Source organism: Carcharodon carcharias, chromosome 15 (genome assembly GCF_017639515.1).
Source record: "Carcharodon carcharias isolate sCarCar2 chromosome 15, sCarCar2.pri, whole genome shotgun sequence".
Lineage (NCBI taxonomy): Eukaryota > Metazoa > Chordata > Chondrichthyes > Lamniformes > Lamnidae > Carcharodon > Carcharodon carcharias.
Window position 1 is genome coordinate 82,132,992 of NC_054481.1, and position 24,328 is coordinate 82,157,319.

At 43.2% G+C, this 24,328-nt stretch overlaps 1 protein-coding gene across 1 annotated transcript in view; it reads right to left on the minus strand.

Moving 5' to 3' along the window:
• The window catches only part of LOC121288418 (ephrin type-B receptor 2-like), an 848,586-nt gene that overhangs the window by 151,855 nt on the left and 672,403 nt on the right, over window positions 1–24,328 (minus strand). The window contains exons 7-8 of the mRNA XM_041206952.1: window positions 14,302–14,410; window positions 7,319–7,386 (exon numbers count right to left, since the gene is read on the minus strand). Coding sequence (XP_041062886.1) covers window positions 7,319–7,386; window positions 14,302–14,410 — 177 coding nt within the window. The remainder of the gene's footprint in view (window positions 1–7,318; window positions 7,387–14,301; window positions 14,411–24,328) is intronic.

Sequence of the window (24,328 nt, forward strand, 5' to 3'; positions counted from 1 at the left end):
GTCACACTCCTCTCACTCACACACCTGTCACTTTCTGACTGTCAAGGATCAGTCTCCTCCCACTCTCTCTCCCTGTTAAAAGGCCACTCTCTTCTCGCTCTCTAACTGTTAAAAGTCACTCTCATCTCGCTCTCTAACTGTTAAAAGTCAGTCTGCTCTTACTCTCTCACTGTTAAAGGTCACTCTCCTCTCGTTCTCTCGCTGGTAAAAGTCACTCTCCTGTCGCTCGCTCATTGTTAAAAGACGCACTCCTCAAACTCTCCACTGTTATTGGCCATTCTCCTCTCACCCTCTCACTGTTACAAGTCACTCTCTTCTCAGTCCCTCACTGGTAAAGTTCACTCTACTCTCACCCTCTCACTTTTAAAGGTCACTTACCTCTCGCTCTATCTCTCTTAAAAGTCACACTCCTCCCACTCTCTCATGGTTCAAAGTCACTCTCGTCTTACTCTCTCACTGTTAAAGATGACTCTCCTCTTGCTCTCTCACTGTTAAAGGTCACTCTCCCCTACTTCTCTCACTGTTAAAAGTCACACTCCACTCACTCTCTCACTGTTAGAAGTCACACACCTGTCACTTTCTTACTGTCAAGGATCACTGTCCTCCCACACTCTCTCAATGTTAAAAGTCACGCTCCTCTCCTTCTCTCACTTTTAAAGGTCACACTCCACTCACACTCTCACTGTTAAAGGTCACTCTCCTCTCAAACTCTCACTGTTAAATGCATCTCTCTCTCTCATGGTTAAAGTTCACTCTCCTCTCACTCTCTAGCTGTTAAAGGTCTTACTCGTCCCACTCTCTCATTGTACGAGGTCACAAGCCTCTCCCTCTTTCACCATTAATGATCACTCTTCTCTCACTCTCTGACTGTTAGAGGTCACACTCCTCTCACACTCTCACTGTTAAAAGTCATTCTCCCGTCGTTCTCTCACTGTTAAAAGATACACTTCTCACACTTTCTCACTGTTAATCTTCACTCTTCTCACCCTCTCACTGTTACATGTCACTCTCCTCAGTCTCTCACTGGTAAAGGTCACTCTCCTCTCACTGTTAAAGGTCACTCTCCTCTCAGTCTCTCACATTTAAAGGTCACTCTCCTCTCACTCTCTCACTGTTAAAGGTCACACTCCTCTCTCTCTCTCAATGTTAAAGATCACACTCCTCTCACTTTCTCGCCGGTAAAGGTCACACTCCTCTCACTCTTTCACTGTTAAAAGTCTCACTCCTCTCACTCTCTCACTGTTAAAGTTCACTCTCCTCTCTCTCTCTCAATGTTAAAGATCACACACCTCTCACTTTCTCGCCAGTAAAGGTTACACTCCTCTCACTCTCTCACTGTTAAAAGTCTCACTCCTCTCACTCTCTCACTGTTAAAAGTCTCACCCTCTCACTGTTAAAAATCACTCCTCTCACACTCTCATGGTTAAAAGTTAGACTCCCCTCACTCTCGCACTGTTAAAAGCCACACTCCTCTCACTGTCTATTAATGGTCACACTCCTCTCACTCTCTCACTGTTAAAGGTCACACTCCTCTCACTCTCTCACTGTTACCGGTCACTCTCCTCTCTCTCTCTCTCTCACTGTTAAAAAGCACACTCCTCTCTCTCTCACTGTGAAAGATCACGTTCCTCTCATTCTCTAACTGTTAAAAGTCACTCTCCTCTCAAACTCTCGCTGTTAAATGCATCTCACTCTCTCACTGTTAAAATTCACTCTTCTCCCACTCTCTACTTGTTCGACCTCACAACCCTCTCCCTCTTTCACTGTTAACGATCACTCTCCTCTCACTTTCTGACTGTTAGAGGTCACACTCCTCTCACTCACACACCTGTCACTTTCTCACTGTCAAGAATCACTCTCCTCCACTCTCTCTCCCTGTTAAAAGGCCACTTTCTTCTCACTCTCTAAGTGTTAAATGTCACTCTCTTCTCGCTCTCTAACTGTTAAAAGTCAGTCTGCTCTCACTCTCTCACTGTTAAAGGTCACTCTCCTCTAGTTCTCTCACTGGTAAAAGTCACTCTCCTGTCGTTCTCTCATTGTTAAAAGACGCACTCCTCACACTCTCTCACTGTTATTGGTCACACTACTCTCACCCTCTCACTGTTACAAGTCACTCTCCTCTCAGACCCTCATTGGTGAAGTTCACTCTACTCTCATCCTCTCACTGTTAAAAGTTACTCTCCTCTCATTGTTAAAGGTCACTCTCCTCTCAGCCTCTCACTTTTAACGGTCACTTTCCTCTTGCTCTCTCTCTCTTAAAAGTCACACTCCTCCCACTCTCTCACGGTTCAAAGTCACTCTTGTCTTACTCTCTCACTGTTAAAGATGACTCTCCTCTTGCATTCTCACTGTTAAAGGTCACTCTCCTCTCCTTCTCTCAGTGTTAAATGTCACACTCCTCTCACTCTATCACTGTTAGAAGTCACACACCTGTCACTTTCTTACTGTCAAGGATCACTGTCCTCCCACGCTCTCTCACTGTTAAAAGTCACTCTCCTCTCCTTCTCTCACTTTTAAAGGTCACTCTCCTCTCAAACTCTCACTGGTAAATTCATCTCTCTCTCATGGTTAAAGTTCAATCTCCTCTCACTCTCTAGCTGTTAAAGGTCTCACTCCTCCCACTCTCTCATTCTACGAGGTCACAAGCCTCTCCCTCTTTCACCGTTAATGATCACTCTTCTCTCACTCCCTGACTGTTAGAGGTCACACTCCTCTCACACTCTCACTGTTAAAAGTCACTCTCCCGTCATTCTCTCACTGTTAAAAGATACACTTCTCACACTTTCTCACTGTTAATCTTCATTCTTCTCACCCTCTCACTGTTACAAGTCACTCTCCTCAGTCTCTCACTGGTAAAGGTCACTCTCCTCTCACTTTTAAAGGTCACTCTCCTCTCAGTCTCTCACATTTAAAGGTGACTCTCCTCTCACTCTTTCACTGTTAAAAGTCACACTCCTCTCATTCTCTCACTGTTAAAGGTCACTCTCCTCTCTCTCTCTCAATGTTAAAGATCACACTCCTATCACTTTCTCGCCGGTAAAGGTCACGGTCCTCTCACTCTCTCACTGTTAAAAGTCTCACTCCTCTCACTTTCTCACTGTTAAAAGCCACACTCCTCTCATTCTCTATCAATGGTCACACTCCTCTCACTCTCTCATGGTTAAAAGTCACACTCCTCTCACTGTCTATTAATGGTCACACTTCTCTCACTCTCTCACTGTTAACTGTCACTCTCCTCTCATTCTCTCACTGTTAAAGGTCACTCTCCTCTCTCTCTCTCAATTTTAAAGATCACACTCCTCTCACTTTCTCGCCGGTAAAGGTCACACACCTCTCACTCTCTCACTGTTAAAAGTCTCACTCCCCTCACTCTCTCACTGTTAAAAGTCTCACTCCTCTCACTGTTAAAAGTCACTCCTCTCACACTCTCATGGTTAAAAGTCACACTCCTCTCACTCTCTCACTGTTAAAAGCCACACTCCTCTCACTGTCTATTAACGGTCACACTCCTCTCACTCTCTCACTGTTAACGGTCACACTCCTCTCACTCTCTCACTGTTAAAGGTCACACTCCTCTCACTCTCTCACTGTTAACGGTTACTCTCCTCTCTCTCTCTCTCACTGTTAAAAAGCACACTCCTCTCTCTCTCACTGTGAAACATCACGCTCCTCTCATTCTCTCACTGTTAAATGCATCTCACTCTCTCACTTTAAATTCATTCTTCTCCAACTCTCTACTTGTTCGACCTCACAACCCTCTCCCTCTTTCACTGTTAACGATCACTCTCCCCTCACTTTCTGACTGTTAGAGGTCACACTCCTCTCACTCACACACCTGTCACTTTCTGACTGTCAAGAATCACTCTCCTCCCACTCTCTCTCCCTGTAAAAAGTCACTCTCTTCTCGCTCTCTAACTGTTAAAAGTCAGTCTGCTCTCACTCTCTCACTGTTAAAGGTCACTCTCCTCTAGTTCTCTCACTGGTAAAAGTTACTCTCCTGTCGCTCTCTCATTGTTAAAAGACGCACTCCTCACACTCTCTCACTGTTATTGGTCACACTACTCTCACCCTCTCACTGTTACAAGTCACTCTCCTCTCAGTCCCTCATTGGTAAAGTTCACTCTACTCTCACCCTCTCACTGTTAAAAGTTACTCTCCTCTCATTGTTAAAGGTCACTCTCCTCTCAGCCTCTCACTTTTAAAGGTCACTTTCCTCTCGCTCTCTTTCTCTTAAAAGTCACACTCCTCCCACTCTCTCACGGTTCAAAGTCACTCTTGTCTTACTCTCTCACTGTTAAAGATGACTCTCCTCTTGCTCTCTCACTGTTAAAAGTCACTCTCCTCTCCTTCTCTCAGTGTTAAATGTCACAATCCTTTCACTCTCTTACTGTTAAAAGTCACACTCCTCTCACTCTCTCACTGTTAAAAGTCACATTCCTCTCACTCTCTCACTGTTAGAAGTCACACATCTGTCACTTTCTTACTGTCAAGGATCACTGTCCTCCCACTCTCTCTCACTGTTAAAAGTCACGCTCCTCTCATTCTCTAACTTTTAAAGGTCACACTCCACTCACACTCTCACTGTTAAATGCATCTCTCTCTCTCATGGTTAAAGTTCACTCTCCTCTCACTCTCTAGCTGTTAAAGGTCTCACTCCTCCCACTCTCTCATTGTACGAAGTCACAAGCCTCTCCCTCTTTCACCGTTAATGATCACTCTTCTCTCACTCTCTGACTGTTAGAGGTCACACTCCTCTCAAACTCTCACGGTTAAAAGTCACTCTCCTGTCGTTCTCTCACTGTTAAAAGATACACTTCTCACACTTTCTCACTGTTAATCTTCACTCTTCTCACCGTCTCACTGTTACAAGTCACTCTCCTCAGTCTCTCACTGGTAAATTTCACTCTCCTCTCACTGTTAAAGGTCACTCTTCTCTCAGTCTCTCACATTTAAAGGTCACTCTCCTTTCACTCTCTCACTGTTAAAAGTCACACTCCTCTCACTCTCTCACTGTTAAAAGTCACATTCCTCTCACTCTCTCACTGTTAAAAGTCACACACCTGTCACTTTCTGACTGTCAAGGATCACTCTCCTCTCCTCTCTCTATTAAAAAGTCACTCTCGTCTCGCTCTCACTGTTAAAGGTCACTTTCCTCTCACTCTCTCACTTTTAAAAGTCATTCTCCTGTCGCTGTCTGACAGTTAAAAGTCACACTCCTATCACTCTTTCACTGTTAAAAGTCACTCTCCTCTCACTCTCACCTCTCACTGATAAAGGTCACTCTCCTCTCACTCATTGTTAGAAGTCACTCTCCTCTCACTCTCTCACAGGTAAAAGTCACACTCCTCTCACTCTCTCACTGTTAAAAGTCACACTCCTTTCACTCTCTCACTTTTAAAGGTCACACTCATCTCACACTCTCATTGTTAAGTGCTTCTCATTCTCTCACTGTTACAAGTCACTCTGCTCTCAGACCCTCACTGGTAAAGTTCACTCTACTCTCACCCTCTCACTTTTAAAAGTTACTCTCCTCTCATTGTTAAAGGTCACTCTCCTCTCAGCCTCTCACTTTTAAAGGTCACTTTCCTCTCGCTCTCTCTCTCTTAAAAGTCACACTCCTCCCACTCTCTCACGGTTCAAAGTCACTCTCATCTTACTCTCTCACTGTTAAAGATGACTCTCCTCTTGCTCTCTCACTGTTAAAGGTCACTCTCCTCTCCTTCTCTCAGTGTTAAATGTCACACTCCTTTCACTCTCTTACTGTTAAAAGTCACACTCCTCTCACTCTCTCACTGTTAGAAGTCACACACCTGTCACTTTCTTACTGTCAAGGATCACTGTCCTCCCATTTTCTCTCACTGTTAATGGTCACACTCCTCACACTCTGTTGAAAGTCAGACTCCCCTCACTCTCTCACTGGTAAAGGTCACTTTCCTCTCACTCTCTCATTGTTAAAGGTTATACTCCTCTCACTCTTTCACTGTTAAAAGTCACACACCTGTCACTTTCTGACTGTCAAGGATCACTCTCCTCCCACTCTCTCTGTTAAAAAGTCACTCTCCTCTCACTCTCACTGTTAAGGGTCACTTTCCTCTCACTCTCTCACTTTTAAAAGACATTCTCCTGTCATTGTCTGACAGTTAAAAGCCACACTCCTATCACTCTCTCACTGTTAAAAGTCACTCTCCTCCCACTCTCACCTCTCACTGTTAAAGGTCACTCTCCTCTCACTCATTGTTAGAAGTCACTCTCCTCTCGCTCTCTCACAGGTAAGAGTCACACTCCTATCACTCTCTCCATGTTAAAAGTCACACTCCTCTCACTCTCTCACTGTAAAAGTCACACTCCTGTCACTTTCTCATTGTTAATGGTCACACTCCTCACACTTTCTCTCGCTCTGTTGAAAGTCAGACTCCCCTCACTCTCTCACTGTTAAAGGCCACACTCCTCTCAGTCTCTCATTGTTAAAGGTTATACTCTCACTCTCACTGTTAAAGGTCTCACTCCTCTCACTCTCTCACTGTTAAACTTTCGCACTCCTCACACTCTCTCACTATAAATGGCCCCTCTGCTTTTCACAAGCACTCTGTCACCCAGATGGACATGGGCAGCAAACGAATGGCAACATCACAACCTGCAAGTTACCCTCCATATTACATATCACCTTGGACATGAATTAGTATTTTGTCACTGCCGCTGGGTCAGAATCCTGGAACTTCCTCCCTAACCTATGTACAGCATGTGGACTCCAGTGACACAGGAAGTTGGCTCAGTACCCCTCCTCATGTATAATTAGCGATTGGCCAGAAATGCTGGCTTTGCTATCAATACTCAAACCCCATGAAAAATACGTGTAAAATAGTGTTACAGAAATGAGCTGCCATTGGCTAAGTATATAGCAGCTAACAGAGGTTACAATAAGAGGCACAGTAGTAGGATGTGTGTCCTGTAGCCAACTGCAAGTGTCAGCAAGCTTTCCTACAGTCTTTTCGCAGCTGAGTGCAATCAGAAGATGGATTTATATTTTGGAATTACATAGCATTCCCTGATACTGCAGCCTCTTACTGTGCTGACAGGAACAAGTACACTTACAGATTTCTTTCAACTTGCAGATTGAAAGGCCCGAGTCACAATCGTTACCATGTCAAGTGAAGGCTTGGATATCAGGACTTCCATGGGCATGGATTGTCCTCAGCAGTCTGGCAGTACCTGACCGAATACTGATGTGCATTAGGGGAATGTGTTGTTATCTGCTCATCAATTCTGTCTGACTATTCTAGTTTATGGTGACAAAACATATGGAGATATCTGAACTCACCATGGCCACTCGTATAATGTTGTAGTTTGTCCGTGTATTCCAAGTCTGCTCGCTCAAACCCTCGCCTCCTGAAAGTGAACCCAATGAGAACTATTGTCAATACATATAACTATTGAAGGGATAACAAGCTGCAGTTTGAGCACTGACTTAAAAGCTCCCATTTCTATTTCGTACAATCATAGAATCATAGAAACATATAATGGCAGGAAACTATTCAACCCATTGTCCTGTGCTGGCTCTTGGAGAGAGTAACCCTGCTTAGTCCCATATTCCTGCTTTTTGTCCAGAAACCTGTAAGTTCTTCATCCTCAAGTGCCTGTCCAACTCCCTTTTAAAATTATTTACAGAATCAGCTTCCATCACCTTTTCAGGTAAAATGTTCCAGATCCCAACAACTCTCAATGAAAAAATATTTCATCTCCCCTCTAGATCTTTTATCAATGATTTTAAATCTATGACCTCTGGTTATAGAGGGAATGGTTTTCCTCTCTCCACTCTATTAAAACCTCTTACCATCTTGTTAACTCTTAACCATCTCTATTCTAAGAACAGTTCCAACTTTTCCAGCCTTTCCTCTTAACTGAAGATCCTCATCCTGGGAAACTTCTGTATCTTTCTAAGGTATTTATGTCTCCCCTGAAGTCTAATGCCCACAATACATCAGCAGAGGCCGAACTAGTGATTTATGAAGTACTGCCAAGCTTTCTTTGCTTTTGTATTCAATTCTTCTATTTACAAATCCAAATAGCTTTTTCCCTAGCTTATCAATTTGCCCTGTCGGTTTAAAGGATTTAAGGATGAATATCTAGGTGTCTCTGCTCATCCCCACATTTCAAAATTGTACCAGTTTTTGTTTGGTACACTCTCCACATTAATCCTTGTAAAATACACTTCTCCCTAGTGAACTCTGTCTGCCATTCTTCTGCCCAGGCCCCCATCCTGAACATGTCATTCAAGACGATGTGATGAATAATTTACCTGACATGTTTCAGAAGGTTTTATTCCTTTGAGTTTTCTGTCATGGTTTGGTACAACTCAGCAGCTTGCTAGGCCATTTCAGAGCCAACCAGATAAGGACGGCAGATTTCCTTCCCTAAACAGCATTAGAACTAGTTGGGCTTTTACAACAATCCCATAGCTTCATGGTCGCCATTAGAGACTAGCTTCTAATTGCAGATTTATTAACTAATTGAATTTAAATTCCACCAGTTGCCATGTCTCCAGAGCATTAGCCTGTGTGCTTGAATTACTAGTGTAGTAGCATTATCTCGACTCCACCAATATACCCACCACCCCGCCCCCAAAATCTAGGGAAAGTTAGAAGAGTGTGGAAAGCCCTTCCACAATCTCCACCCTTACTCCTTTTGCAAGCCACATGGACCAAATGGCTTTTCGACTCTAAGCATCATCAGCATTTCCAGCACCTCCAGCCTCTCAATTTTCACCCCATTCATTATCTCTATCATCACCACTTCTACTAATATTTTTGTCAGATTCCTCTTCCTTAGTAAACACTGATACAAAGTACTCATTCTAACCTTTCCCTGCATCTTGAAGCATATCTCAGTCCCCCTCTTATTACTTATTTAATATTTACATGCTGGTAGAAGCTTTTTAGGTTCCTTTTTATGGTGGATGCCATTCTATTCTCATACTCTCTTTGCCAGTCATACATTCCTCTTCACTTTCCCTCAATCTATATTATTTGATCTGGTTCTCACTTGAATAATTTACCTGACATATATCATTCACCTCCTTTCTATTTCATGTCATTGTATCCGCTATGTCTTTTGTTATCCAAGGATACCTGGGTTTTGGTGCCCCCGTCTCTTGCCCTTTTTGGAATGTGCCCAAAACATCTCCACTTTATACTTCACCCATTGTTCCATTACTGTTTCTCCTGCCACCCTTTGGTTCCATCCCACCCTAGCTAGGTCCCTTCTCATCCCACTGAAATTAGCCCTATTCCAATTTAGACATTCTATTTTAGATTGTTCCTTGCTCTTTTGCATTATTCGTTTAAACCTTACATGATGGTCACTCTTACCCAAATACTCCCCCACAAACACTTGGTCCAATGACCCAACTCATTCCCTCGAACCAGACCCAACTACTGTCCCTTTCTAGTTGGCCAAAGAACGAACTAATCAAAGAAGTTCTTCTGAACACATTTTCAGAAATTTGCCCCCCCGCCCCTCATTTACTTCAACACTATCCCAATCAAATTGTGGGTAATTAAAGTCCCCCAATATTACCACTCTATTATTCTTGCACATCTCTATGATTTCCCTTAAGATTTACTTCTCTATTTCTCGCTCACTATTTGGTGACCTATAGAGTATCCCCAGGAGTGTGATCATACTCTTTTTGCTTTTCAACTCTTAATAAAATTTGTTCTGTCCTTGCCCCCTGAATGACATCCTCTCTTTCCAACACTACAATGTCTTCCCTAATTAGGCCTCCCATCCCACCTCCCTTTCTTCTTTCCCTATCTTTTCTGAACACTTAAAATTCTTGAATATTAAGAGCCCAGTGCTCGCCATTTTTCAGCCACGTTTAAATTATTGCCATCATATTCCCATAAGGCTATTAGTGTTTGTAACTGACTGACTGTATTCACCACCCAGTGTGTTTACATGCATGCATTGCAAACTTGTATTTGTGTTCCTTGTTTTCCTTCTTTGTCTGCTCTTATCTAAAATGGTATCATTCTCTCATTCTCCCCAACACTCTAACTTTATACATCTTATGTTAGTTTTCTACTTCTATATGCTGGCACCTGTCAATTTAGTTTAAACCTCCCCACCCCCAACCACACTGGTGAACCTCCCCACAAGGACATTGGTCTCAGTCCTACTGAGAACCAAACTTCATTCTGCCTTCTCATTTCCCTGATTATAGCATGCAACCAAACGCTGCTGGCTGACTGCACACTCAACAGGATGGCCTAATAGTGTGTGAGGCTAGTACATATCCCAGATAGTCGGCAGCCTTTAGAGGCATTCCAGGGTTAGAAATCACACATGGGGGCTAGTTCCGGGTACTAGACCTGCACGCGTGCTTTAGACATTCCTATCACTATTTTGAATGCTTCAGCCACTCAAAGGCCAGGGACTGGGCTTGCTATCCAATCACAACATCAATGAGAGGCCTTCCATATTCAGAGATCAGCCACCTCACTGGCCAAGTGGCAGCTGCCAATGGAAGGATGTAGACAGAGAGGGATAAGTTAATTTTAATTTTACAATACCACACAGCTATTTGGCCAGGTTCTTGGAGGGACAGCCAATCCAGGAGACAGCCAGCGACGGTAGCCATGGTCCAGCTGCCGTTCTGGGTCTGGGGGAAGGGGAGGGGTGCACTCTTACGTGATTTATCAGACCCCTCCTCTTTCCACCCTAAGCCAACTATTTTGACCTGGGGACTGCCTGCGTTGCAGACTGGAAATCCCAAATGACATGAGAACACAGCCGTACCAGGCCTTTCCGTACATTTAATTAATGGAACAGCAGTGCCAAATTGCAGGGCGATGCACACATGGAACTCTTTGAAAAATCCTGCCGTTTGTGTCCTCCTCATAACTTGCTTTTCCATCTATTTTTGTATCATCGGCAAATTTGGTAACAATTAAATCTGACCCTTCATCCAAATCATTGATGTAGATTGTAAATAGTTACGGCCCCCGCACTGAGCCCTGTGGTACTCCACTACTTGCAGTTTGCTAACCTGAAAATTATTCATTTATTCTGACACTCTGTTTCCTGGTAGTCAGCCAATCCTCAATCCATAATAATTACCTCCAGCACCATGAGCCCTTATCATGTGTTGTAACCTTTTATGTGACACCTTATTGAATGCCTTTTTGAAACCAAGCATGCCATATCTATTGGTTCTCCTTTATCCACCCTGCTTGCTACATCCTCAAAGGACTCAAATAAATTTGTCAGATACGGGACGGAGTTTTAAGTTGGCGGGATTTTACGGTCCTGCCAAGTCAACGGACTTTTGGAAGGCTCGCTGCATTTTACGTCCCCACTGCTGCCACAGCAGGGCCGTAAAATTCCACCCATGATTTCCCTTCCATAAAACTATGTTGACTGAGTGTATTATGATTCTCTAAATGTCCTACTGCTAACTCGTTAAAAATGGATTCTAGTATTTTCCCAATGACAGATGCAAGACTAACTGGCCTATAGCTTTCTGTTTTTTGTCGCCCTCCCTTCTTGAACTGAAGTGTTACTTCTGTGGTTTTGCAATCCACTGGAATCTTTCCAGAATCCAGGGAATTTTGGAAGATTACAACCAATGCATCCAATATTATGACAGCTATTTCTTAAATATCCTAGGATGCAGCCATCAGGTCCAGGGGACTTGGCAGCCTTTAATCCTATTAATTTACCTTTTTCTAGTGATTTTGTACCACATGCTTCTACTTATCTGTTATTTTCTATTTATCTTATCTATCCCATAACTACGCTAGGCACTCTTTATGATTTTAATGTTCTTTCTAGAATGACCTGCCCAAATCTCCTCACTCTTTAACCAATATGCTGTAGAAATTTATCATCGATTCCTTACCCTTATATGCCATGGAGTTAAAGGTCTATTCATTTACACCATGTTTGCAACTCAAAAGATTGGGAAATTTTAAGCATAAATAAATTACATCCGGATCCACTTACGCTCACATTTTCTGTAATCTTTTACACTAACTCAACTTTCAAAGACCTTGTCCACTAAACTGTCCACATCCTTAGGGCAAAATTGCTGATTGCGCTGGTTTGGGAAGGCTCTTTCTTAATTTCATAGGCACATGATAAGAGTTTATTCATATTAAAATATATTTAATTTACTGAGGAACTGACTAATGTACACAAAGGAACCTTTTAAATGGTTCAGTATCATTTTATTTCCTCTGAAATTTCAGATGTCCTTCAATAAGGACACACAAGTCAGCAACCATCTGCGTGGACAGGCACAGCCTTCTGCAGCACTGACATTCTAATATGTCCTGGTAGTTTCTCCTTTGGTGGTAGATCCTATTCAGAGACACTTTCCTTCACTGTCTTCCTGCCTCTCATTCCTCACCCATGCCCCTGTTGCCAAGGCTCTGGCTCTTGAAATTTGAACCATAACTTCATTTCAGAAAATGAGCACGATTTTGAATACACTTAATGGCCAACATACCGATTGCACCCAAACTGGAACCTCTATTCATAAGATATCTATTAGGTTAATTTGATACCAGCTACCTTTCACAGAATAATTCTGTTTTTCCAGTCAGCTTATGCCTTTCCTGGTGCTTGTTTCCTTGATGAAGATCATGTTATATACATGTTGAACTCATTGGCCTATTGTTATTAATTTTGCCCTTTCTCCTTCTTTCCCCATAATGGTATACCATTTGTAATCTACAGATTCTCTGGTGTAATTCACAGCTTTGTTAGATTATAACCAATGGAGTAGCAATTTCCTCATCTAGTTCTTCCATCCTTGAGTGGAAACATCTGGCACTGACTTCAATTCCAAAAGTTTTTTTCATTTCAATTTGTCTCCTGCAAGTTCCTCTCCTCCATTAACCTCCTATCTTGTATCCCTGGTATTGCATCCTCTTTACTCACTGGATTATTGGAGTATCCATGTCCATATTATCTGCCATTGTCATACTGTGAGCTGGTCTTTAAAATGATCTTTCACAAGAATTTGGTACTTCTAACTATTGAAAGTCACCTAAGACCTGTTTTTTTTTCAATTCTAGGATTATAAACAAAACAGCTGCATTGATACTGGGTTAACACCAGTCAAAACAGAGGTGAAATAGTAACGTTGGGTAGAGGTAGGGAAGGAAGGGAGAGGGAGAAAACTATACGTGCCACCTGGTATGGTTCTTAAAGACTGTAGATCTTGGATCAATCGTTACACCTACTGGGATTATTCACTAGTAAATAAATTAAAGTGTTTGATTGGTATCAATGACAAGGGAGAGACAGTGGAAAACAAAGAGCTGGGATTTGGGAGCTTCGACCTGGGAGCCTGGAAGGATGGACCTTGGAGCCGGAAGCTTGAACCTTGTTGGAACTGGAAACCTTGATCTTGGATCTGGGAGTCTGGACAGAAGATAGGTGACCTGTAGGAGTTAGTGTTGGGTAGAAAGGAGAGAGTTAGGTCCTGTAGTTTGATGGAGATGACTCTCAAGGGATGAAATTAGGATTCAGGACATTTAAACAGAGATAAAAGGAAAAGGTTTGTTCTTAAGGCACATTTCTGGCTCTGTTTTTATGTGCTTGGGCTAGTAACATAGATTAGGAACAGGCCATTCAGCCTGTGGAGCCTGTACCACCATTCAGTTTAGATAATGGTTGATCAGTACCTTTACTCCTGGGTTGGTCAACTTTGGTGGAACAGATGGAACAAACCAACCCCACTTCATTCACAACTGCACACAATGACTTCCATTGAGTATTCAAACTTACAAAACAATTATATTGTTCAGTTTTATATATAAAATCTGTGATATTTATGGAACAATGTTACATTTGGAGACTGGTTAGAATTCCTTGAGTCTTGTTTGTGTCAGCATCAAGGATTCTAGACTGGCTGAACAGAAACACATTCCATGGAGCACACATCCTGTGGCTGCAGCACTGTGGCTGCACTGAGCAGAGCTGCACAGCTCCTGCAGATCAATGGAGCAAGAAAAACACTGCAGGCTCGCAATTGGTGCACCATCCCCGGCAAATAGAGGGCTAGAGAAGAAATCTCACCAATTCCTAAATTAAGCGAACAACAAATGATCAATTACCATTTAATCATTAGGGCATTGCTGAGAACCTAGCTGTAAAAACCAGGAGCAAGATTGCTACATTTCAATAGAATTTTATTTGAAAGGCAAACATTATATTATCCACAGAAATAAACTGCATAAGGGATCATGTAACAAAAAAATCACCAAAGTTTGGAAGATTGCGAAAGAACTGAGTTACCTGTTGCAAACGATGAGTATGACTACAACAGCAATGATGAAGACCAGTCCAGCAGCAGCCGATCCGATGATGAGAGGAAGTTTCTCTTGTACACTGGTCTGGTATTCAGCTACAGAAAAAAAGGCAGTAAATGGGGTATCCATAGCAGGTTTAGGCCAGAGTTACTACAATTTCCTCCCTTTTTTCCTTAAGAATCTTCAATGCAACATGTCTGACCCCTGAGATTTTTTCAGAGATTTGTTAGCACAGTTGTTTGGCACCACGATGGCAATAATGTGAATCGTGTCTCTGCCTACAGAAAAAGAACTCTCATTGATATAGTACCTTTCATAACTTCAGGAGTTCCTAATGTGCTTTACAGTCAACTGAGTATTTTTGAAGTACACTGAACCATGGCAGCCAATTTTCATGCAGTAAAATCTCATCAATAGAAATAAATGTGCAGATCATCTATTATAGACCAAAGGCAAAAATAATGTGCGGATCCTTGAAATTTTAAATAAGGATATAAAATGTTAAAATAGCTCTGCAGGTCAGTGAGTATCTGTGTAATGAGGGAAATTTTGAAAGAATGTGTGGATTTAGGTGCCAGGTGGTGGGGTTTAAGGCCAAAAAAAATGTCAGCACATTTGGAATCTGACTCTAACCCTAACTACCAGGTTTAACATGAATGCGTTAGGCTGCTTACACACACCTCCCGTGGGTGTTAACATATGGCAATCCTGCAGTTAGAGCAATCCATAAACAAACATTTAAATTTAATAGAGCATTCTCTGGTTTCCCTGGCTCCCAGAAAGCTGCCAGTGAAAGCAAGGCACAAGCAGAGAGCAGTTGAGGGCATTGATTCAAACTCCACAATTCCCTAGAGATAAAAACAAAAAAACTGCGGAGGCTGGAAATTCAAAACAAAAACAGAATTACCTGGAAAAACCCAGCAGGTCTGGCAGCATCGGCGGAGAAGAAAAGAGTTGACGTTTCGAGTCCTCATGACCCTTCGACAGAACTTGAGTTCTAGTCCAAGAAAGAGTTGAAATATAAGCTGGTTTAAGGTGTGTGTGGGGGGGGGGAGAGAAAGAGAGAGAGAGAAGTGGAGGGGGTTGGTGGTTGTAGGGACAAACAAGCAGTGATAGAAGCAGATCATCAAAAGATGTCACAAACAACAGAACAAAAGAACACATAGGTGTTAAATTGGTGATATTATCTAAACAAATGTGCTAATTAAGAGTGCCCTACCATCCATTCTTAATTAGCAAATTCGTTTAGATAATATCACCAATTTAACACCTATGTGTTCTTTTGTTCTGTTGTTTGTGACATCTTTTGATGATCTGCTTCTATCACTGCTTGTTTGTCCCTACAACCACACCAACCCCCTCCACTTCTCTCTCTCTCTCTCTCTCTCTCTCTCTCCCTTCCCCCCCCCACCCCCCCCCCACACATACACCTTAAACCAGCTTATATTTCAACTCTTTCTGGGACTCGAACTCAAGTTCTGTCGAAGGGTCATGAGGACTCGAAACGTCAACTCTTTTCTTCTCCGCCGATGTTGCCAGACCTGCTGAGTTTTCCAGGTAATTCTGTTTTTGTCCACAATTCCCTAGATTGTGGAAAGGTCCCATCAGATTGGAAAATAGTGAATGAACTCCTCCATTCAAAAAAGGAGGGAAACAGAAAACAGGAAACTACAGGCCAGTTAGCCTAATGTTTGGCAAAGGGAAAATGCTAGATTCTATCAAAAAGGAGGTTATAGTGGGGCAGAGTCAACATGGTTTTGCGAAAGGGAAATAACAGACTCATAGACATCTACAGCACAAAAGGAGGCCATTCGGCCCATTGTGTCTGCTCTGGTCAACAAAGATCTGACTACACTAATCCCATTTTCCAGCGCTTGGCCCATAGCCCTGGAGGCTATGGTAATGCAAGTGAATATCAAAATACTTCTTAAATGTTACGAGAGTGTCCGACTCAACCACCCTTTCAGGCAGTGAGTTCTAGACTTGCACCACATTCTAGGTGAAAAAATTTATCCTCAACCCCTCTTAGTCTTCTACCTCTTACCTCAAATCTGTGCCCCTGATTATTAACCCCTATACTAATGGAAAAAGTGCCTTCCTATCCACCCTATCTATGTCCCTCATAATCTTATATACCTCTATCAGGTCCCCTCTCAACCTTCAGTGCTCCAAGGAAAACAACCCCAGCCTATCCAATCTTTCCTCATAGCTCAGATCCACCAGCCCAGGCAGCATCCTGGTAAGTCTCCTCTGCACCCTCTCCAGTGCAATCACATCCTTCCTATAATGTGGTCACCAGAACTGCACGCAGTATTCCAGTTGTGTTCTAACCAGCGTTTTATAGAGTTCCAGCATAACTGCCCTGCTCTTGTATTCCTTGCCTCAACTAATAAAGGCAAGTATCCCATATGCCTTCTTAACCATCTTATCTACCTGCCCTGCTACCTTCAGGGATCTATGAATATGCATATCGAGGTCTCTCTGATCTTCAGTACTTTTCAGGGTCCTACCATTCATAGTGTAATCCCTTGCCTTGTTAGCCCTCCCCAAGTGCATTACCTCACACTTTTTCAGGTTGAATTCCATTTACCACTGCTCTGCCCACCTGACTAGTCCATTGATATCCTCATTAGGTTTACGGTTATCCTCCTCACTATTTACCACCCTACCAATTTTCGTGTCATCCGCAAACTTCTTGATCATACCCCCTACATTTAAGTCCAAATCATTTATGTACACCACAAACAGCAAAGACCCCAGCACCGAGCCCTTGTCTATGAGATGGCTTTTTGGAGCAGCTTGTGGTGGAGCCCACTAGGGAACAGGCAATTCTAGATTTATTGATGTGTAATGAGGCAGATTTGATAATGGAGCTTAAGGTGAAGGAACCCTTAGGAGGAAGTGACCATAATATGATAGAAGTTATCCTGCAATTTGAGAGGAAAAAGCTGGAATCAGATGTAACGGTATTACAGTTGAATAAAGGCAACTACAGAGGCATGAGGGAGGAGCTGGCCAGAATTGACTGGGAGATGAGCCTAGCAGGTTTGACAATGGAACAGCAATGGCAGGAGTTTCTGGGAGTAATTTGGGAGACACAGCAAAAATTCATCCCTAGGAAGAAGAAGCATAATAAAGGGAGGACAAGGCAACAATGGCTGACAAGGGAAGTCAGGGACAGCATAAAAGCTAAAGAGAAAGCATACAATGCGGCAAAGAGCAGTGGGAAAACAGGGGATTGAGAAGCCTACAAAGACCAACAGAGAACAACTAAAAAAAAATAAGGAGGGAGAAGATTAAATATGAGGGTAAGCTAGCCAGTAATATAAAAGAAGATTGCAAGAGTTTTTTTTAGATATATAAAGGGTAAGAGAGAGGCAAAAGTGGACATTGGGCCACTGGAAAATGACGCTGGAGAAGTAGTAGTGGGGAACAAAGAAATGGTGGAGGAACTGAATAGGTACTTCGCATCAGTCTTCACAGTGAAAGACACGAATGACATCCCCAAAGTTCAAGAGAGTCGGGGGGCAGAGGTGAGTATGGTGGCCATTACCAAGGAGAAGGTGCTAGGAAAACTGAAAGGTCTGAAGGTGGATAAACCACCTGGACCAGATGGATTACACCCCAGAGTTCTGAAGGAAATAGCTGAAGAGATAGTGGAGGCATTAGTGGCGATCTTTCAGGAATCACTGGAGTCAGGGAGGGTTTGAGGACTGGAAAATCGCTAATGTAACCCCCCTGTTTAAGAAGGGAGTAAGGCAAAAGACGGGAAATTACAGGCCAATTAGCCTGACCTTGGTCTTTGGTAAGAAATTAGAGTCCATTATTAAGGATGAGATTTCAGACTACTTGGAAGTGCTTGGTAAAATCGGGCAAAGTCAGCAAGGTTTCATCAAGGGGAGGTCATGCCTGACAAATCTGTTTGAATTCTTTGAGGAGGTAACGAGTAGGTTAGACAAAGGAGAGCCAATGGATGTCATCTACTTGGACTTCCAGAAGGCCTTTGACAAAGTGCCGCACAGGAGGCTGCTCAGTAAGATAAGAGACCATGGTGTTAGAGGCAAGGTACTAGCATGGATACAAGATTGGCTGTCTGGGAGAAGGCAGACAGTGCGGTTAAGGGAGTCCTTCTCAGGATGGCAGCCGGTGACTAGTGGAGTTCTGCAGGGGTCAGTGTTGGGACCACAGCTTTTCACTTTATACATTAATGATCTAGATGAAGGAACTGGGGGCATCCTGGCTAAGTTTGCAGATGATACAAAGATAGGTGGAGGGACAGGTAGTATTGAGGAGGCGGGGAGGCTACAGAAAGATTTAGACATGTTAGGAGAATGGGCAAAGAAGTGGCAGATGGAATACAACGTGGGGAAGTGTGAGGTCATGCACTTTGGTAGGAAGAATAGAGGCATAGACTATTTTCTAAATGGGGAGAGAATTCAGAAATCTGGAGTGCAAAGGGACTTGGGAGTCCTAGTCCAGGATTCTCTTAAGGTTAACTTGCAGGTTGAGTCAGTGGTTAGGAAGGCAAATGCAATGTTGGCATTTATTTCGAGAGGACTAGAATATAAAAGCAGGGATGTGCTGCTGAGGCTTTATAAGGCTCTGGTCAGACCACATTTAGAATATTGTGAGCAATTTTCGGCCCCATATCTTAGGAAGGATGTGCTGGCCCTGGAGAGAGTTCAGAAGAGGTTCACGAGAATGATCCCAGGAATGAAAGGCTTAACATATGAGGAACGTTTGAGGACTCTGGGTCTATATTCGATGGAGTTTAGAAGGATCAGGGGAGATCTGATTGAAACTTACAGAATACTGAAAGGCCTGGATAGAGTGGACATGGGGAAGATGTTTCCATTAGTAGGAGAGACTAGGACCCGAGGGCACAGCCTCAGAGTAAAGAGATGAGGAGAAACTTCTTTAGCCAGAGAGTGTGAATCTATGGAATTTATTGCCACAGAAGGCTGTGGAGGCCAGGTCATTGAGTGTATTTAAGACCGAGATAGATAGGTCCTTGATAGGTAAGGGGATCAAAGGTTACAGGGAGAAGGCGGGAGAATGGGGTTGAGAAACTTATCAGCCATGATTGATTGGCGGATCAGACTTGATGGGCCAAATGGCCTGATTTCTGCTCCTATGTCTTATGGTTTTATAACCCCACTGGAAACAGACTTCCAGTCACAGAAAAATCCCTTTACCATCACCCTCTGCTTCCTGCCTCTCAGCCACTTTTGGATCCAACATGCCACTTTGCCTTGGATCCTATGGGCTCTTACTTTCTTGACCAGTCCGCCATGAGGGACCTTATCAAAAGTCCTGCTAAAGTCTATGTAGACCACATCAAATGCATTATCCTCAACAACAACCCTGGTTACAGCCTCAAAATGTTCGATCAAATTTGTCAAATACGACATTCCCTTAACAAATCCATGCCTACTATCCCTGATTAATCTGTGTCTCTCCAATTGCAGATATATTCTGTCCCTCAGAATTCTTTCTAGTAACTTCCCCAGCACTGAGATTAGACTGACTGGCCTGTAATTTCCTCGTCTATCCCGTCCTCACATTTTAAATAACGGGGCAACATTAGCAGTTATCCAGTCCTCTGGCACCTCACATGTGGCCAGAGGGGATTTGAAAATTACTGCCAGGGTCCCTGATATATTTTCCCTAGCCTCCCTCAACAGCCTGGTATACATCTCATCTGGGCCTGAGGACTTATCCACTTTTAGGCCCCTAAACCCGCTAGTATCTCCTCTCTCTCTATGTTAATTTCCTCTAATTACAATCCTCCACCCTGATGTCTATACCTGCATGTCCTTTTCCATCGTGATGACAAACACAATATTCATTGAGGGCTGTATCCATGTCTTCTGGCTCCACACACAGATTAGCTCGATGGTCCCTACTCTTATCTAGTTATTTTCGAGTTCGTTATATATTTTTTTAAAAGCCTTTGGATTTTCCTTTATTCTACCCACCACAGAATCACAGAATCTCATGATGCAGAAGAGGCCCTTTGGCCCATCGAGTCTGCACCAACATGTGAGAAGCAGCTGACCTACCTAACTAATCCCATTTACCAGCACTTGGCCCATAGCCTTGAATGTTATTACGTGCCAAGTGCTCATCCAGGTACTTTTTAAAGGATGTGAGACAACCCGCCTCCACCACCCTCCCAGGCAGTGCATTCCAGACCATCACCACCCTCTGGGTAAAAAAGGTTTTCCTCACATCCCCCCTAAACCTCCTGCCCCTCACCTTGAACTTAATGTCACCTTGTGACTGACCCATCAACTAAGGGGAACAGCTGCTCCCTATCCACCCTGTCCATGCCCCTCATAATCTTGTACACCTCAATCAGGTCGCCCCTCAGGCTTCTCTGCTCCAACAAAAACAACCCAAGTCTATACAACCTCTCTTCATAACTTAAATGTTTCATCCTAGGCAACATTCTGGTGAATCTCCTCTGCACTATCTCCAGTGCAATCACATCCTTCCTATAATGTGGTGTCCAGAACTACACAGTGCTCCAGCTGTGGCCTCACAAAGGTTCCATACAACTCCAACATGACCTCCCTACTTTTGTAATCTATGCCTCGATTGATAAAGGCAAGTGTCCCATATTCCTTTTTCACCACCCCACTAACATGCCCCTCTGCCTTCAGAGATCTATGGACACACATGCCAACATCCCTTTGTTCCTCGGAACTTCCAAGTGTCACGCTGTTCATTGAATACTTCCTTTGTCAAATTATTCCTTCCAAAGTGTATCACCTCTCACACTTTTCAGGGTTAAATACCATCTGCCAATTATCCGCCCATTTGACCATCCCGTGTATATCTTCCTGTAGCCCAAGACACTGAACCTCACTAGTAACCACCCGGACAATCTTTGTGTCATCTGCAAACTTACTAAGCCTACACCCAACATAATCATCTATGTAATTTATATAAATGACAAATAATAGGGGACCAATCACAGATCCCTGTGGTATGCCACTAGACATTGGCTTCCGGTCACTAAAGCATCCTTTAGTCATCACCCTGTCTCCTACAACTAAGCCAATTTTGAATCACCTCATCAAATTACCCTGTATCCCATGTGCATTTGCCTTCTTTATAAGTCTTCCATGTGGGCCCTTGTCAAAGGCTTTGCTGAAATCCATATAAACCACATCAACTGCACTACCCTCATTAACACACCTGGTCACCTCCTCAAAAAATTCAATCAAATTTATTAGGTTTGACCTCCCTCTGACAAAGCCATGCTGACTATCCCTGATCAAACCTTGCCTCTCCAAGTGGAGATAGATCGTCTCCTTCAAGATTTTCTCCAATTGTTTCCCTACCACTGATGTGAGACTCACTGGCCCGTAGTTCCCTGGCTTATCTCTATAACCCTTCTTAAATAGCAGAAATGCATATGCTGTTCTCCAGTCCTCTGGCACCTCCCCCGTGGCCAGAGAGGAATTAAAAATTTGAGTCAGAGCCCTTGCAATCTCCTTCCTTGCCTCCCTCAGCAGTCTGGAACACAAAATATCTGGACCTGGAAATTTGTCCACTTTTAAGCCTGCTAACTCCCCCATACCTTGTCACTCCCTATCTCAATTTGCTTAAGAACCTTGCAGTCTCTCTCCCCGAGGTCAATACCACTTCACCCTGTGGGAATTGTTAGATTAAAATTCAGCCCAACTGTTCAACTTCCCAAAGCTGTCAGTAATATCCTTTGGCAGAATTTCCATCCCCTTCTTTCGAACAACAGTGCTGATCTTGGTGAAAGAATTGATTTGTTTAATCTTGAGGAGTGAGAATTGAATAGTTTTGATCAGTGCTTCGAGATGTGTTTTGTACCCTTGGGTAAAGACAGATGTGAAATATTCATTCAACACTCTAGCGATGTCCTCTGGCTCCACCCATAGATTGCCCCCTTGGTCCCTTATGGGCCCTACTCTTTCCCTGGTTATCCTCTTCCTGGAGCTGCCAATCCTGCCCCTCCCTCAACCACGTCTCAGTGGTGTCTACTATATCACAATTCCATGTGTCAATCCTCACCCTTAACTCATCCATTTCACCTGTAATACTCCTGGCATTAGCGGCCATCCAGCCTTGCCCTACTTCCTTGAAGCCTAATGCAGCTGTACTCCCTCTGACTTGATTGTTTTATAGTATTATGATGTGTCCCTATTCTGCTAACATTCTGTGTTCCCTTCCCCTGCCGAATTAGTTTAAACTGCTCCCAACAGCACTAGCAAACCTGCCCGTTCTGGTTCAGATGTAGACCGTCCCACTTGTACAGGTCCTACCTTCCCCAGAAACAGTCCCAGTGATCCAGGAATCTAAAACCATCAATGCTTTCTCATGTACTCTCTTAGCTTTCCTAATTTCCTTTTTAAGTTCCCCCCTGCATTTTCTATACTTCTCTAAGGGCCCTGCCGTATTGAGCCCTCGGTATCTGCCATAAGTTTCTCTTTTTTTCTTCATCCTGGCGTTTACGTCCCTTGGTATCCAGGGTTCTCCAGGCTTGGTACCCCCTTTGTCTTTTTGGTAACATATTTGCACTGTACTCTCGATATTTCCTCCCTGAATGCCTCCCGCTGCTCTGACACAGTTTTAACTGCAAGTAGCTACTCCGAGCCCACTTGGGCCAAATTGCATCTCATCTTAGTAAAATTATCCTTTCCCCAGATTAGAACTTTTATTGCCGGTCCAACCATATATATCCTTTTCCATAGCTATCCGAAATCTAACTGAGTTATGGTTACTATCTCCAAAATGCTCCCATATAGATAAGCCTTCCACCTGCCCAGGCTCCTATTAGTTCCAGAACTGCCCCCTCCTTGCTGGGCATTCTACATACTGGCTAAAAAGGTTCTCCTGGATGCAACTTAAGAATTTTGCTCCCTCCCTACCTAGCACACTAAAACTATCCCAGTTAATATTTGGATAGTTGAAATCCCCCACTAGTGCTGCCTTATTATTCTTACACTTCTTTGAAATTTGATTACATATTTGATCCTCTATCTCTCCCTGACTGTTTGGGGGCCTATAGTACACACCCAATAGTGTGCTTGCCCTTGTTGTGTTTTTTACTTCTACGCTTATGGCTTCATTTAATGATCCTTCCAAGGTATTATCCCTCCCCACTGCTATAATTGATTCCTTGATCAATATTGTGACCACCCCCCCCCCCACCTCCACTCCTCTTCTATCCCCCTCTCTATCTCATCTGAATACCCTATAACCAGGAATGTTGAGCTGCCAATCCTGTCCTTCTGTTAGCCAAGGCTCGATCATATCTATGACACCATACTCCCACGTGCATATCTGTGCCCTCAGCTCGTCTGTCTTATTCCTCAGGCTCCTTGCATTAAAATATATTCCATTTAGCCTTGCTAAATTCACTTCTTTCTTACAACCTTCCAGACTGAATATTGAGTTCAACAACTTTAGATCATGAACTCTTTCCTCCATCCCCAACCCCTTCCCGATCCCCCTTATTTCCAATAATTTATATATTTTCTCTTTTCCCACCTATTTCCATTATTTTTAAATGTATTTCCATCCATTATTTTGTCTCTACCTTTTAGCCTATTTCGATCCCTTCCCCCCGCCCCACCCCCACCAAGGCTATCTGTACCTTGCTCGTCCTGCTTTCTACTAAGGGTTTCTACTAAGCACATTTCTTAGCTAATGTCACCACCGTCAACACCTCTTTATCCTTTTGTCTATGACATCTTTTGGTTATCTTCATCTATCACTGGCCCTCTATCCAGCTCTACCTGTCCCACCCCGCCTTAAACCAGCTTATATTTCACCTCTTTTCTATTTTTACTTAGTTCTGTTAACTTTGTTCCTCTCCACAGACCTGCTGAGTTTTTCCAGGTATTTTTATTTTTGTTTTTGTTTTGCTTTTCACTTCTATCTTATCTAGCCTAGGTCTCCTCTGCCTTCCAGGCTCACTGACTCATGTTTTAACTTCTAATTCCATCTCAGATTCTCTCCCCTCTGAACTA